The sequence below is a fragment of the Diabrotica virgifera genome, chromosome 2, assembly GCF_917563875.1.
Source record: "Diabrotica virgifera virgifera chromosome 2, PGI_DIABVI_V3a".
Classification (NCBI taxonomy): Eukaryota; Metazoa; Arthropoda; class Insecta; order Coleoptera; family Chrysomelidae; genus Diabrotica; species Diabrotica virgifera.
This window is the reverse complement of record NC_065444.1, coordinates 144,905,904-144,923,645: the sequence shown is the minus strand read 5'-3', so window position 1 is coordinate 144,923,645 and position 17,742 is coordinate 144,905,904. Positions and strand designations below refer to the sequence as shown.

At 33.4% G+C, this 17,742-nt stretch overlaps 1 protein-coding gene across 2 annotated transcripts in view; it reads left to right on the top strand.

The window, feature by feature from the left end:
* Positions 1 to 3,397: 3,397 nt before the first annotated feature.
* LOC126880258 (arylsulfatase B-like) overlaps positions 3,398 to 17,742 on the top strand; it is a 190,533-nt gene continuing 176,188 nt past the window's right edge. The window contains exons 1-2 of one of the 2 annotated variants that reach the window (XM_050644028.1): positions 3,398 to 3,438; positions 3,727 to 3,805. Coding sequence is in view for 1 of the 2 variants with exons in the window: in XM_050644027.1 (XP_050499984.1) it covers positions 3,692 to 3,805 (114 nt within the window). In the remaining variant the exon portion in view is untranslated. Of the gene's footprint in view, positions 3,439 to 3,467; positions 3,806 to 17,742 lie in introns of those variants that run through there. The other variant, XM_050644027.1, reaches the window with a different exon arrangement.

Here is a 17,742-nt window from a genome sequence, read left to right as displayed (position 1 = left end):
GTAATCAACATTCTTTTATAATCTAAATTCTGGTAAGTTACTCATTAATATTTTTTGTTCTTTCATACATGTTCTAAATTTTATCTTATTGCATTGTAGAAATTCTTGAGAAAGGAAATAAACGTTTCCGAAAGCTTGAATATTGGATAATAGTGTACTTTAACGCCCAAATTTGACTTCTATACCCAAAAAATAGTGAAACTCGTATATATATTGTTATATAATTTTATGGGAAGAATTTAGAAAATTAATTGTATGTTAAAGACCACGAGATCGTAGATTTTCATCGCCCTGTATGTGACCAAAATTTGTAAATAATATATTTTAGTCGTTAAGCAGTGTTTCGTGGAAAGTGAAAAACGTTAGTGGTTAAGATTCTACGAACGGACTTAACAATCCAAGAACAATAGAACTAAATTACGATCGGTTTTAGAAAGTGGATGTATTTGCGGTTGACGTGAATAATAGAACGTTTTTAAATGCTTCCTAGAAAGTAAAGACGGTAAATAAAATTGTTTAGTTATAGAATATAGGGTTTTTTCTAGCATGTAAGACAAAAATTAATTTTGGTATCTCCTGGAATTTGACAAGACGGAAAAATTTGTATACAATACTATTTGTTTTTAAGAAAGGAAAGTCGGGATGTAATGTGTAGAGAGAATGCTTGTGATTGCCGAAGATATGGATGGAGGGAGAACAGAGTGGTTGAGTCTCAGATTGATAAAGGAAGGAAAAAGATTTACTGTGTAATTAAGATCTGAAGAGAGCAGGCCAGTTCGGAAAGTAGTGATGTTGTATGAAGTGGTTAATTTGGTGGCCGTGTAAGCAAATTTCTGTTGAGACGAAATTGTGATCGAGTCGAGAAGTAAAATCTCCTCGTGTCCGAATAGATTCCAGTTTCTGTCTGGAACGAGTAGACGTTATGTATCAATTTTGCACAAGATATCGAGCTGAGAAAAAAGTCTTGGAATTATAAAGATTGATATTGTTTGTATCGAGTCAGAGACTAAATTGAGGAGAGATTTCGAGCGAGTGCTGTATGTTGGTGAAGCAGTTGGAAGAGAAGGACCGTCGCAGCATCCGAAGGAGCACGTGTGGGGAACGAGGACAACACAATCCATGAAAAGAAGTATCGAAGATAAAAAAGGTTAGTCAGATTATTTGTGAAAAGGAGAGAGTTGTTTTATATTACATACCATATTTGTTTTAATTTAACAGTTTTACAGCATAATTCAGTCATTCAATAAATTCATAGAAGATATAAGTAATCTATTTAAAAGGTGAAAATTAATTTTTTTTATAATAATAACAGTCCATCGAATCTTTTAAATGAAAATTAAAAAAAAAGGAGATAGTAGAATTAAAAAATAATTTTATTAGATAAGAAATTTTTACAACAAAATTGATTTTAAGCATACATTTTGAATCGTATATTTATGGTATAGTATATATAAATAAATAATATTTATCTACTCTGTGTCATATTATGTATAAGTTTTTAGTTTGTGAAAACTGTCATTATAGATAGCAGTGCGTGAAGGATTTAAAGTGTGCGTGAAGTAACAATGTATTTTAAATGGAATTTACTTTTTCGCACTGTTTTTAACTTTCGCGTTGTCATGGTGACAATCCTTAACTTTCGCGTTGTCATGGTGATGACAATATGAGCAATGAATTACAACAAAAGTTTTGACAATTTTGTGATTTGAAAGTAGTTAGAATTTTTAATGTCAAAGTTCTAAAAATTGTAGAATAGAAATGAATTCCAGTGACGAAGAATTACAGCTTTTTTTATTTGTTTATCGTAGATAAAATATTGTATGAAACAGTGCGTGAAGTACATTTTGCGAAGTACATTAAAATAATTAATTAATTAATCGAATTAATAAGATGCTGATCAATCTAATAATAGAGAGAAAATATAGAGCATAATATATACAGAGTGTCCCAAAAGTAGTGGAACGGTCGAATATTTCGCGAACTAAACATCGGATCGAAACACTGAAAAATATGTGTTCAATCATTTTCAAAAATCTATCCAATGATATTAAACACCAACCCCCACTACACCCCCTGGAGGTGAGGTGGGGGGTAACTTTAAAATCTCAAATGGAAACCTGTAGTTTTTCTTGCAGATTGGGATTCGTTACGTAAAAGTAAGCAACTTTTATTTAAGACATTTTTTCAAACTGTGGATAGATGGCGCTATAATTGGGAAAAACGATTTATCCTGATACCATAGGTAAATTATAGAAACGGTCTAATATCTCGAGAAATACACTTCCAAATAAGAAACTAAAAAAGAGGTTTTTAATCTTTTTTGAAAACCTATCGACAAACACCAAACATGACCCTCCAACCCACCCACTGGAGGTGGGGTGGGGGGTAACTTTAAAATCTTAAATAGCAACCCCCACTTTTTATTACAGATTCGGATTTATCATGAAAAATTAAGCAACATTTATTCGAAACATTTTTTCGAATTGTTGATAGATGGCGCTTTAATTGGAAAAATACGATTTATTATCGCCATCTATCAGCAATTTTAAAAAATGTTTCGAATAAATGTTGCTTAATTTTTCATGACAAATCCGAATCTGCAATAAAAAGTGAGGGTTGCTATTTAAGATTTTAAATTTATCCCCCACCCCACCTCCAGGGGGTGGGTTGGAGGGTCATGTTGGCGTTTATCGATAGGTTTTCGAAAAATAATAAAAACCTCTATGTTAGTGTCTCATTTGGAAGTGTACTTTTCGAGACATTAGACAGTTTCTATAATTTACCTATGGTATCAGGATAAATCGTTTTTTCCAATTATAGCGCCATCTATCCACAGTTCGAAAAAATGTCTTGAATAAAAGTTGCTTACTTTTACGTAACAAATTAAAATCTGGAAGAAAAACTAGGGGTTTCCATTTAAGATTTTAAAGTTACCCCCCACCCCACCTCCAGGGGGTGTAGTGGGGGTTGGTGTTTGGTGTCATTGGATAGATTTTTGAAAATGATTGAAAACGTATTTTTCAGTTTTTCGATCCGATGTTTAGTTCGCGAAATATTCGACCGTTCCACTACTTTTGGGACACCCTATATAATATTTCTCACTCCACAAGGAATCCATTTCACGGCTATTCTACATACTTGTAGAATATAGCAAATAGAAACATATTATATCTTAACACAGTGTCAAGATATAGCAAATGTTCAATTACTGTGTCACTATGAATATTTCTATTTTGGAGGTCATACAAAATTTTTATCGAAACACTCTGTATGTTGTAAAATTCACCTTGTAACACGCCTTGCGGCTACCTAGCATATAAGACCATCTATTTATTTATGTAACCGTACCGTATAATATCTTGAAATAACAGTAACGGAGGAGAAATCCATATTAATGTTTGTTAACAGTCTTCTAAAGATAAAAATCAGATAATATAGGTATTTATATTAGTAGAATACGTTTTAGATACAAACTTCATGATTTTTCCTACACTAGTGTTTTGTTAGCCAGAGAGTAAAAAGTAACTAAAGACTAAAGGCATGTTAATAGTTGTTTTAAAAAAAAGTTCGCGTATGTTCAAATTAAGCCGATAAGTTCGATGGTTTTTTAATTAATATTTATTGTTGTTTGTCAATAAACTTATTATATTGTGGGATTTGACTTTATCTTTATTTGTATAAAAATAGTGAAATGAAAACATCACAGTTATTTTTATTGTTTTTAAGCGCTACGTCTGTGAACTCTCAAGAAAAACAAATACACAAACAGCCACCACATATTGTGATTATTTTAGCTGATGATGTGGTAAGTATGCTAAAAAGCAAAATGGCATTAAATCCCATAGTTTATAAAAAAAACTTACAGAGAAGTAAAGAACTTCGAGTGTAAAATGATATAATTTATTTAAAAAATTCATCCAAATGGATTATCATTTAACCAGAAAGTTTTCAATCTAGTCAGACCATCATCAGTTAAACAATCAAATTATAGTTGAAACTAGCCCCTATTTTGGTTTACCTAAAACCCTTAAACCCTTATGTTACATGTTTATGATATACTAAGGGGCAAATTAGAAAAAAATACAAGGAAAAGGTATTTATCAGCAATTTTATTGCTGGAATCTAATCTTATGATTACCTACATATAAAAATTAATAATATATACTTACGTATGCAAAGTCCGCAGATAGTGGCTATTTTTATAAACAAATTATACGCCAGTTAATGAGAGCAAAACAGGATATTACCTCTGAATTCCATCCTACTGCATGGAATTATATTAAATTTTGGAAATAACCTCCACTTATCTCCTAATTCAAAGTCTACCCTATGACGATGTGCGCTTTTATCTTGTTGGTGGTTCCCACCCCTTCCCGAGGGTGGAAATTTTTTTTGTCAAAATAACTACGGAAGTAGCTAGAGAACCTAATTCTAAGCAAAAACTGTTCTTTAATTTTTTTTTTGAAACTCAATACTTTTTAAGTTATTCGTGGTTGAAATTTTGCCATTTTCATTGAAAAATGTCACCTTTTCGGACGGTTTTTGCGAATACCTTAAAAATTATGCACGTAACTAAAAAAACTATTTAACACATTTTTGTAGCTTATGAAAAGTTAAAGAGTTTAGTTTCTTCATAACTCTTCTAGTTATAATATACAAAAAGATATGGTAGGTGAGAGATTTGTTTTGGTGTATGCTCAAATCGGTGTGTTCAACTTAAAATAACAGAAAATTGGTCGATTTTAAGGGTATATTGGTACTAATATCTTTTGTAGTGATTAAACAGACCTTTACAACGAGCACTGTTAAATGTAGATTACATTCAAACTAAGCGAGATATGGTGCAAAAAATTATTATTACTTATTTATTTTAAGATAAAATGCAAAGAATATTTAACCCCTCATCCACCAGATTTAAATGTATCGTTTTACTTCTACAATACCTTTTATTATAGTGTTTTTTCTATGTTCAAAAAGTTAAATGGGTTTCAAATGAATGGTTTTTGAGAAAAATAAGGTCAAATTATAGAGCGCATGTTTAAATTTTCGTAAAAATCTGCTTTTTCTCCATGTAATTTGAAAATGATAAAGAGATAGGTACAGTAATGAAAGAAAAACAAAATTGTTATTTGAAAAACCCTACATTTTTGTACTGTTTCTTTTTTTAGGATCTCTTGTCATTTTCGAGTTATATGAAGAACAAAGAAGATTTTTAAGAAAATTTAAAAATGTGCTCTATAATTTGATCTTATTTTTCTCAAAAACCATTTATTTTAAACCCGTCCAACTTTTTGAACATATAAATAACACTATAATAAAAGGTATTGTAGAGGGAAAACGATGTCTTTAAATCTGGTGAATCAGGGGTTAAATATACTTCGCATTTTATCTTAAAATAAATTGGTCATAAATTTTTTTGCACCATATCTCGCTTAGTTTGAATGTAATCGACATTTAACCGTACTCATTTTAAAGGTCTTTTCAAGCACTACAAAAGATATTGGTAGCATTATAGCCGTAAAATGGACCATTTCCCTGTTGTTTTAAGTTGAACATACCGATTTGAGCATGCACCAAAAAAATCTCTTTTCACCTACCATATCTCTTTTTGTGTTATAACTAGAAGATTTGTGAATAAACGAATCTCTTTGATTTTTTATAAGCTACAAAAATGTTGTATTTAGTTTTTTTCGTTAGATGCATTATTTTTTAGGTATTCGCAAAAAACCGTCCGAAAAGGTGACATTTTTCAATGAAAATGGCCAATTTTCAGCCACGAATAACTCAAAAAGTATTTAGTTAAAAAAAAATTATAGTACCTACAGTTTTTCCTTAAACTTAGGTTCTCTAGCCACTTCTGTGGTTATTTTGACCAAAAAATTTTTTTGCCGCGTGAAGAGGTGGGAACTACCCCCAAGATAAAAGCGCCATACGATATAAGGTAGACTTTGTTTCTTGAGCTATTCCCTGCTTACAGTGAAAATATCAATAAATTGATGCAGTAGGATGGAATTCGGAGCCAAGCACCCTCACTGACTGCACTATTAGCGCTCCAAAGTCGTGTTTTTTTTTTCAATAATTGCTGCTCAACTCGGAAGATTTAAACTTTACACCGAAAACACCCAAATAAAAATTATAAATAAATTAATTTATTATAACAAAACCAAAGGATAACCATAAGGAAACGCCCGTCAGACTTCATTAGAATACAAAGATTGCAATGGGCCGGACATGTGATAAGAATGGGAGAGGATAGGCTACCAAAAAGAGCACTGAATGCTAGAATACAGGGAAAGAGACCAGTTGGAAAGACAAGAAAGCGCTGGGAAGACACAATAAACAGCGACGCACAAGCCCTTTTAGGAGTCCGTGTATGGAGAAGAGCAGCCACAAAGAGGCAACGGTGGAGGCAAAAAATAAAGGAGGCCAAGGCTCAATTTGGGCTGTAGTGCTGTAGAAGAAGAAGAAGACAACCAAAGGATATTTCGCATTTAGGTACTAGACTAGACTCGCAAGTGACTACCACTTGCTACCATATAGTCATCATGTGAACAAGTCTTTGAGCTCAATGTTACCTAGAGCATAATACATTGGATATTTTAGACATCCATGTTTAAGTGCGCATTATTCATCTATGTTCCCATGACGGATCAATTGTAAAGGGTTTTCACCAACATATTTTTGTATTATGGTGGTTAGCATGTTAGATTCACGTAAGCACTGATGATCATCCGATCGAAAACTAGTTCTGTGATGTAGTCCTTTTTAGGAATTTTAACAAATATACCTTTTATAAAGGATTTGATCGCTTTGTAATATATGGTATACAGCCAAATACAGGAAAACTTTTTCCTCGTGGAATTTTAAATAAGTTTTAGGGCCAGTCATATATATAATATAGATCCACAGTCGAATTTAGATTTTATTAGGGCTCTGTATACTCTTAACAGTATGTACTTCTTCTTCGGCTCCCCATTGGCGATTGGCTAGTGATTTTAAAAGATTTATACCTTTTGCAGCACTGGCTTTGGTTTTTTCTATATGCCCCTTCCATGTTAGCTTTTTGTCGAAAATTACCCATAAAAATTTGTGATTTTCAACTACTTGTAGTGGATACCCTTTTAATGTTATGAGTGGAAGAGTTTGCTTATATTTTTTGCTAAAGTTAATTACCTTAGTCTTTGTGGGTGAGAAGCTAAAACCAATTTTGTTATCAATGGTATTGATGGATTCGACCGTTACTTGATGGAAGTTCATTTTATCTAACAATAAAACACTGAAAACGTTTGTTTTTTATACTTCCACAAAATTTATTACAACTAAGTGACTACAGCTGTTTCGGCAGAGTGCCTTTCTCAAGTGATACAGTTTACAATGTGTTTGCCTTTTTAAGTCTTTAACTGAAGAGGATGAGGAGTGGGGAGCTGTTTGTCTCGAGTTGGTCATTCAGAATTATATCTGTATTTTTCAATTTATTAATTTCCATAGATTCAAAAAAAGATAGCTTAAGGCCTTTATTTTGGATATGCAGAATTTGAAACTCTTCATTGAAATAATGATTATGATCTAGAAGGCAAAGTTCGTATGTAGAAGTGTCTGTTTTTCTATTGTTGAAAGCCCTTTTTTGTGTTCTGCTATCCGTTTGTCAAAGGTTCTGCCAGTTTGACCGATATAAGTTTTCGGACAGTCACCACAAGTTAGTTTGTACACACCACTCTGTAGTTGCTTTCTCTTTCGGCTTTTATTGTTTTTAATATGTTTGCTTAAGTTGTTGTTAGTTCTGAAAGCTGGTGTTATTCCTTTCTTTTTTATGTATCTGGCTATTTTTGTTGTTATTTTGCCAGTATATGTGAGAGAGCAGAAGGTACTGGGTTCTTTCTGTGGTGGTGGATACACTAATTTCAGGGCTTTCTTATGAAGTTTTTGGTTTAAAATTTTGTTAACTGTTTGTTCGTTATAGCCAAATATACACAAACAACAGTGCAGGACTTATTATGGGTAATCCTCTAAGCCCATTGCTATCAGATATATTTATGAACCAACTTAAACAACAATTTCTAAACATCCCGTATTTAAACAGTTCTTATATTGGTGGAGATACGTGTATGATATACTAGTATGCTTTACAGGAACTAACAGACAACTTGACCAATTTCTATTATACATTAATTCACTTCATAGTAATATTGAGTTTACAATAGAAACAGAACAGAATAATTCCAAAAACTTTCTAGATGTAACGATTACCAGACTACACAACAAACATGAGTTCTCCGTATATCATAAAACTACCCATACTGACACAACCATACACAATTCATCATCCCATCCTACACAACACAAATTAGCAGCCTACCATAGCATGATACATAGACTGACAGAAATTCCCATGACAAAAAATAACTTCGAGATAGAACTAAACATCATTAAACAAATAGCAGTAAACAATGGCTATAACGAACAAACAGTTAACAAAATTTTAAACCAAAATCTCCATAAGAAAGCCCTGAAATTAGTGTATCTACCACCACAGAAAGAACTCAGTACCTTCTGCTCTCTCACATATACTGGCAAGATAACAACAAAAATTGCCATACATAAGAAAGGAATAACACCAGCTTTCAGAACTAACAACAACTTAAGTAAATATATTAAGAACAATAAAAGCAGAAAGAGAAAGCAACTACAGATTGGTGTGTACAAACTAACTTGTGGTGACTGTCCGAAAACTTACATCGGTCAAACTGGCAGAACCTTTGACAAACGGAAAGCAGAAGACAAAAGGGCTTTCAACAATAGAAAAACAGACACTTCTACATACGCACTTCACCTTCTAGATCATAATCATTCTTTCAATGAAGAGTATCAAATTCTGCATATCCAAAATAAAGGCCTTAAGCTATCTTTTTTAGAATACATGGAAATTAATAAATTGAAAAATACAGATATAATTCTGAATGACCAACTCGAGACAAACAGCTCCCCACTCCTCAACCTCTTCAGTTAAAGACTTAAAAAGGCAAACACATTGTAAACTGTATCACTTGAGAAAGGCACTCTGCCGAAACAGCTGTAGTCACATAGTTATAATAAATTTTGTGGAAGTATAGAAAACAAACGTTTTCAGTGTTTTATCGTTAGATCAATGGTATTATTCAAAAGTGTATTAATGGAGCTTATTACTTTACCCGAATAGTAAATGACTAGATCATCCGCATAGATATTATGTTTGACAGGGGCTTGTACTAAGGAACTAACGTTTTTAAGAAGCACTAAAAATAGGGTTGTGCTGAGGACTGATCCCTGAGGTACTCCTGTCTCCAGGATATATGAGGGAGACGTTTTACCATTAGCAGAGACTTTGAAACTTCCGTTAGTTTAAGAATTCTTAACAAATATATATATATATATATATATATATATTCGGAAAGGTTTCCGCGGTTAATACAATGAAACTTAAAGCTAAAATCAATATCAACAAAAGAATTAATATTAAAATTAAACTCACCAGGCTTCCGGGTTGAACCGCGTAGTTGGTTTCTAGGCCGAGCTTTCGACGTCCTCTCTGACGTCATCTTCAGGGCTTCCGGGGTCTCAGTCTCCTGAGGCTCCAGACACTACACTCACTACTCACTACTTCACTACTCACTGCAATACTGTTTTTGCTGACGCTGGGGCGGTCATTTATACCGTGGACTGATGTGACTGACGTGGCGGAGTGGGAATTAGCGCGAAGACTATTTGGAGTGGCGCGAAGATTTTTGACGGCGGGAATTGTATTTGTAGATGGAGCGGACGATGTTTCCTTTAGGAGGGGTCTCCAAGTCGAAGGTAAACGGATGCCGTCATCTCTTTTATTGAGACAATTTGGCCGTTTTTCGATTTCTATGGCTTCTCGGATAATCCTTTGTTTATAGAAGCGGATGGGAGCTATGGTTCTGGAGTGTTCAAAGTCAATTTTGTGACCTGTATGAAGATGGTGTTGGCCTAGGGCTGAAACTGAATCGGAATTGCGAACAGATATGAAATGTTCATAAATCCTATTTTGGATTCTACGATTGGTTTGTCGTATGTAAGATCGGGGGCAGTCTGCACAAGGAATTTCATAAACCCCGTGTTGTTCATTTGGAATGTTGTCTTTGACGGATCGGACAAGAGATGAAAGTTTTTGTTGGGGGGTAAATACTGTTTTTATTCCTCGTGGTTTAAGAATTCTGTCGATTTTGTCAGTAACACCTTTGATATAGGGAAGAAAAGCTTTCGTATGATCAGGATCTGACTCTTTGGGTTGTGATTGAGCGGGAGATTGAAGTTTAGGGATGCTCCTATCGATGTGATTTTCGCGGTAACCGTTTTGGATGAGGGCTTGTTTTAAAGAAGAGAGTTCAGTAGATCTACTTGCATCATCGGAAAGACGGATTGATCTGGAGACAAGAGTATTAATGACTGAATTAATTTGAGAAGGTGGGTGATGAGAGTTGCCATGCAAGTAGCGGTTGGTATGGGTGGGTTTTCGATAAACAGAGTGATGAAAACCTTGTGATTGGTTCTTCTTAATAACAACGTCTAGAAACGGTAAGGATGAGTCAGTCTCCATCTCCATCGTGAACTGGATACTGGGATGTATACCATTCAGATGGGTCTGAAAAGACGCTAAAGCATCCCTGCCGTGGGGCCAAATGACGAATGTATCGTCAACATATCGTAGCCAACATGTGGGTTTGAGCGTAGATGTGGATAGTGCTCGGGTCTCAAAATCTTCCATAAAGATATTAGCAATTATTGGAGAGAGTGGTGAGCCCATTGGGGCACCATTTATTTGTCTGTAGAATCGATTTTGGAAGATGAAATAAGTGTTGGACATGCAATGTTTAATGAGAGATAAGTGGTCTTGCTGGATACTGTGTTTCGTTTCCAGAATATTTAGGGTGTCATCTATAGGAATGTTAGTAAAAAGTGAAACGATGTCGAAACTTACTAGAATGTCTGAGGGTGAGATAGGATATTGTTTGAGAAGTTCGATGAAATGAAAAGAATTTTTGACGAAAGATGAGACATTTTCGGCGAAAGGTTGAAGAGTTTTGGCTAGATATTTTGCCAAAGGTTGTGTCGGACAGTTGTATGCACTGACAATGAGGCGTAGAGGAAGATCGGGTTTATGAATTTTGGGTAGGCCATATATTCGAGGTGTTCTAGAAGACTTTTCACGAGGAATTAAAGTTTTACGGCAAGAGGAAGAGAAGTTTTATTGATGATGGTTTTTGTTGTTTTTTCCAAATAGGTTGTGGGATTATTAGAAACTGGCTTGTAGTCGGGGGTGTTAATGAGATTTGAGAGCTTATCTATGTAAGAAGCAGTGTTTAGGATGACAGTGGCGTTTCCTTTATCGGCAGGAAGAATGACTAGATCTGGATTTGCTTGAAGTTCTTTCAGGGCTTTTCTCTCAGATTGACTAATGTTTGGAGTAGGGGGCTTTGAGTTCCTAAGAACTCTAGCGACGTCTTGTCTAACTATTTCAGCATCTTCAGAAGGTAGACGTCAGAGAGGACGTCGAAAGCTCGGCCTAGAAACCAACGACGCGGTTCAACCCGGAAGCCTGGTGAGTTTAATTTTAATATTAATTCTTTTGTTGATATTGATTTTAGCTTTAAGTTTCATATATATATATATATATATATATATATATATATATATATATATATATATATATATATATATATATATATATATATATATATATTGATGCACGTTAAGTTGTGACTTCCGGTATACAGAAGAGGCTGTCCGACTTCCACCTTTTCTACTAGGAATTATTTTTTAAAAATTGTGTATTTGGTAAAAGGGGGGCTTATAAAATGGGTCTACCTATTGAGGGGAAAGGATTTACCAAAATAAATTTTGTATATATATACGTATATACCGAAGCGTACAGCATACGTTATGGCTTCCATATATAGGGTAGTTCAAGGCGCGTTGTCACTTCCAGCGGTGTTGTCATATTTTGGAAGTCACAACGACTCGTCTGCTTGATTTACCTCCTATTTTGAGCGTAATGTGTGATCTTTTGAAACTTTTACTGTGAATATAGTTGTCTGTGTTTTAAAGTTGTCTATTTAAATTAAAATATTGATATTCTTTTGATTATACAGGTTTACAAAAAAATACATTTCGGACTATTTGACGAAACCATATGACTAGGGGGGTTTTTGGGGTCGCTGGTTACGAATCCGGGGTTCGCTAACCTCTATCACGTCAGGTAAAGGTTATTTCAAGGACAAATCAAGATAAATCGACAGTCGCTCTGAAAAAGTATATTAGGAGGGTTTTGGGGTCGCTTATAACGAATCCTGGATCCGCTGACCTCTATCACGTGTAGCTGAAGGTCATTTCGAGGTCAAATCAAGATAAATCAACACAATCGCTGTGAAAAAGTATATTAGGGTGTTTTTGGGGTCCCTGATCACAAAACTGGGGCCCGTTGAGCTCAACCACGTCAGGTAAAGGCCATTTCAAGGTCAAATCAATTTTGTTAACTCCTCCTGATTTGAACTTGAAATGACCTTTACATGACGTAGTAGAGCTCAACGGACCGCAGTTTTCATGATCAGCGACCCCAAAACTCCCTATACTTTCAGAGCAATTGTGTCAATTTATGTTGATTTGACCTTAAAATGACGTTGAACTAGACGAGATAGAGGTCAGCGGACTCCGGATTCATCTTCAGCGACCCCAAGAACCCCCTAATATACTTTTTCAGAGCGACTGTCGATTTATCTTGATTTGACCTTGAAATGACCTTTACCTGACGCGATAGAGGTGAGCAGACCCCGGATTTGTGATCAGCCACTCCAAAAACCCCCTTGTCATATGGTTTCGTCAAATTGTCCGAAATTTAGTTTTTTTTGTAAACCTGTGTTATTTATGATAATATGATTGATATTTATTTTAACAAAAATACTAATATATTATTATTGCTGTAAAATGGATTTATTGGAATTAATTAAAAAAGTGTTAATAGTAAGTCATTTATTTATGAAAATTATATCAAAAATGTTAATAAATAAATTTGAACTTATAGAAAATTTTAATATTTTAGATTTTATTACAGGCACCGTCCTTTTAATTTTTGATGTACCAATAATAATATGTAATAAAAAATTAAATGGCTAAACCCTCCAGGTGGGGATTACCCGCTAAAAAGCTATCTAGATCCATCTTTTTCGAGCAGATTTTTCCCAATCTGCTACTCGATACTATTGACTATGCTTCTCCATTTCTTTCTATCCTCTTTTGTTTTTCTGCTAGTCTCTAATTCCTGCCCTATATAAATCTTCCTTTAATTCCTGTAACCATTTATTCTAGTTCCTCCGCGTCTCCTTCTAACTCCGGGTCTCCATTGTAAAATTGAGTTTATAGTTGTTGCGCTACCTGCTCTCCATATATGCCCCAACAATCCAACTCTGTGCCCAAATCTGAAAATCTGGAATAATATCTACCCGGGTCGAAACATTTTTTTTTAATATATGAAAATAGTTATTTATGAAACGGAGTGAGTGCTATACATCGCGTAAGTTCGCAAAAAGTACTTCACGCACAATTTCATACAATATTTTATCTACGATAAACAAATAAAAATACTGTAACTCTTCGTCACTGGAATTCATTTCTATTCTACAATTCTTAGAACTGTGACATATAAAAATTCTAATTTCTTTCAAACCACAAAACTGTCAAATTTTTTTTTTGTAATTTATTGCTCATTATGTCATCACCTCTCTTGTGCTCTGCACAAGAGATCTAAGGTTAGAGCTAAGAATAAGGTTGGCAAGGTGCTACGTTTTCTCGACTCTGTTTTACGGAATGTGGGTATATAGAAGAATTCTAAAAATATCATGGACAGAACACGTCACAAACAAAGAGGTTCTGAGAAAGGTGAATAAAGAAATGGAAGTCTTAAATACAATTAAAACCAGAAAATTGGAATATCTCGGACATATTACACGTGGAGAGAGATACAACTTGCTCCAACTCATTATGCAGGGAAAGATTCAAGGAAAAAGAAGCATAGGGAGACGCAGAATATCGTGGTTACGCAACCTGAGAGAATGGTACGGATGTACATCAAACGAACTTTTCAGAGCAGCCGTCTCCAAGGTCCGAATAGCTATGATGATTGCCGACCTCCTTCGCGGAGATGGCACTTGAAGAAAAAGAAGATGTCATCACCATGAAACGCGAAAGTTAAGAAAGAATATTTAATTATATGAAAGTGTGTCAAAAACAGTGAGAAAAGTAAATCCCATTTAAAATACATTGTTACTTCATGCTTACTTTAAAGCACTGCTATCTATAATGACAGTTTTCACAAACTAAAAATTTATATATTATAATATGACATAGAGTAGATAAAAGTCATTTATTAATTATTAATTGATTATAGTCAGAAGAAAATTAGATCATGCACCCCTTGTTTTTTATAATTGTTAACATACTAAATTACATATCCAATAATTATTGTTATCCATTAAATATATCGATGCAGATCGGCCTTATATCGGATCCTCTTCTATTAGTCCGTTCGCTGACGGTAAAATATTGCAAAACCCATAAATTTTAAAAAAACCACTTAAGATTGACATGAAATTTGGCATACACATAGGTAACATATCAAAGAAGAAAATTGATATTGTGCCGATGTTTTCTTTTGCCAAGCAGACATTCTGTTAACATTTTTAGTCACAACATAATATCAATGTTAAAGTATTATTAGAGCAACGCGTTATGGTGTCACATTTCTTTTAATGACCGACACACAAAATATTTTAATGACGGATCCCACACTAGAACCTGATTTTTATTACCTACTGCTGATAAGGTAAAGAGTTATTAAATATCACTCGTTGTCATCTCTGTGTTAATTTGAAATAATAAAATATAAATATTGTAGTTTTGTATTCTAAAATATTTGGAAAAAATATCTATGTATTTTTTTTTTCATTTAGGTACACATCATTTTAAGGGATTGTCCGGAAGAGTACAGGCTCAGTATATCGGCAAATGAATTTTGTTTTAAATACCGTCCGTATAGAGGAGGTGCTCGTTGGGGATAGGCGCAAAATCTTAGTCCAGTGCTAATTAAATGCATTAATTTTTTTCGAATTCTGAGAAAACTAATAAGTATTTTTGAAAAATTTAAACGCAGAATGGAAGCTTACATTATTACCGAGGGCAGAAAGTCCCTGAAAACTTATATAATGTTTATTTTAATAACTTATATACCTAATATATGTTTATTTTAATAAAGATAATGGGATGAAAAAACAAGAGAAAAGTTAGTGTGATTTTTAATTTCGAATATTTCATTCAAAAGAAACTTTTTTTTATTCTAAGGGACTTTCGGTCCCCCGTAATAATGTTATCTTTCATTCTGGGTGTATGTTTTAAAAGATATTTATTAGTTTTCTCAGGATTCGAAAAAAATAAATGTATTTAAATAGCATTGGACAGAGATTTTGCGCCTACCCCCTTAAGAGAGAGTTTACTGTATTTTATATTATTACTAGAATTTATTACTTTAAACTTTTTATCGCTCTTGATTCATTTTATCGTGTATTTAATTCCATTCAATTGTAATTGTACATTCAATTTTTTTGTAATTTTTACACGTTTTATTACTTTCGAAATAACAATAACTATAAAATCGATTTTTCAGCCTACTTGGGTCAAAAAATACACAATTTTCGGAAATTTCGTTAAATGAGAACATTTACCTACATTTCTTGTATTTAAGCTTTTAATAAGATTTTTAAAAATAATTTAGATTATTTAATAGATACATTCACCGGCACGAAAAACGGGCACCCCAAAAAATGGGTCATTTTTGATGGCTCGTATCTCCTAAACCTATTCTGCGATTTAAGTATTTCTTTAATATGTTATAGCCTTATTCTTTAACTATATCGCTGTAATAATATTGTTTCTAGACAGGTAAATTATCATTGTATACTGGGCGTACCAATCAAACTGGTTTTTTTTTTCAATTTTCACAACACTCTGTGGAATATTCTAGCCTTTATACAATATTGAAATTAAAACCCAACTATAGCCCCAGGTTTTCTTAATGTTCTGTTTGTTATTCATTCGCTTATGTTGGATAATAAAAAAGTTAGGGACTTTAACAATTAAACATGTTCTTTATCAATACATGGTGTTTCTAAATAAGTGCGACAAACTTTAAGGGGTAATTCTGCATGAAAAAATAATGATCGTTTACTTGATAAAGCTATGTCCGCAAATGCTTGCAAATATAAAATTATTTTGCCAAACGATCATTATTTTTTCATGCAGAAATTACCCCTTAAAATTTGTCGCACTTATATTTAGAAACACCTGTATCGATAAAGAACATGGCTAGTTGTTAAAGTCCTTAACTTTTTTATTATCCAACGTAAGCGAATGAATAAAAAAACAGAATGTTAATAAAACCTGGAGCTATAGTTAGGCTTTAATTTAAATATTTTATAAAGGCTAGAATATTCCACAGGGTGTTGTGAAAATTGAGAAAAAAACCCAGTTTGATTGGTACTCCCGGTATACAATGAAAATTTACCTGTCTATCAACAATGTTATCATAGCTATATTGTTAAATAATAAGGCATATTAAAAACATTACTTAAATCGGACCAAAGGTTTGGGAGATACGAGACATCAAAAATTACCCATTTTTTTAGGGTGCCCGTTTTTCGTGCCGGTGAGTGTAGATTAAATTAGAAGTTCATTGTAAAAAAGGAAGTAAACAAAAACACGAGAAAAATGAATTTATATAAGTAAATAGGTAAGTAAATATTATAGATTGAAATAAGTACAGAAAATATATAATTATAGAGATATACAATCACTTATTGTACCTTCATTTAAGGCTAACTTTAAAAGTAAAGCAGATCTGCTATTATTCATCTTTAAAAACAAAAGGCACACAAAACACTAAGTACGATTAGGACCGCGAATCTACAACACATAAATGTCTGGAAACCGTTACACAGGGTTGCCAAAAAACGGAAGTCACACCGAGCGGTGTGGTATACGGAAGACGCTACGCGTTGTGTACATAACCTGTATAGTAGCACGGGAGCGACACTAGCGCTGGTGATATACCGTCGAACTAAAATCTGATCTTATGAGTATGTTAGATACGATATGACTTCCAGCGAAATTTTTAATATAAGCCTTCTGATACCATCTAGTAGCCAAATTCGTAAAAATATAGGCAAAACGTTGTGACTTCCGAAATCGGAAGTCATAACGGTATATATGAAGTAACAACGTATTACGAGAATCTACTTTGGAAGTCACATGGATACATGTATCAATATATATATATATATATATATATATATATATATATATATATATATATATATATATATATATATATATATATATATATAAGGCTGAAATATTGGGGTAGCAGCAATCTCAAAGAAAACTCTTTATAATAGTTCCAAGCTTTCGAAAATGTTTATTTTCATCATCAGGGAAACTACAATCATAAATAGACAGTATTTAACAAATAGGCTAACTGAAATCAATAATAATTGCTATCTTTGTGTTACCAAAAATCCAGAACACCATAGTTTCCTCTCACTAAACCAGGTGTCGAGGATCCCCAAAAACACAAAAACAACAAAAAATTGTTTTGAGAAATGCAGAGTCAATACTTTCACTAAAAACACTGCACATCAC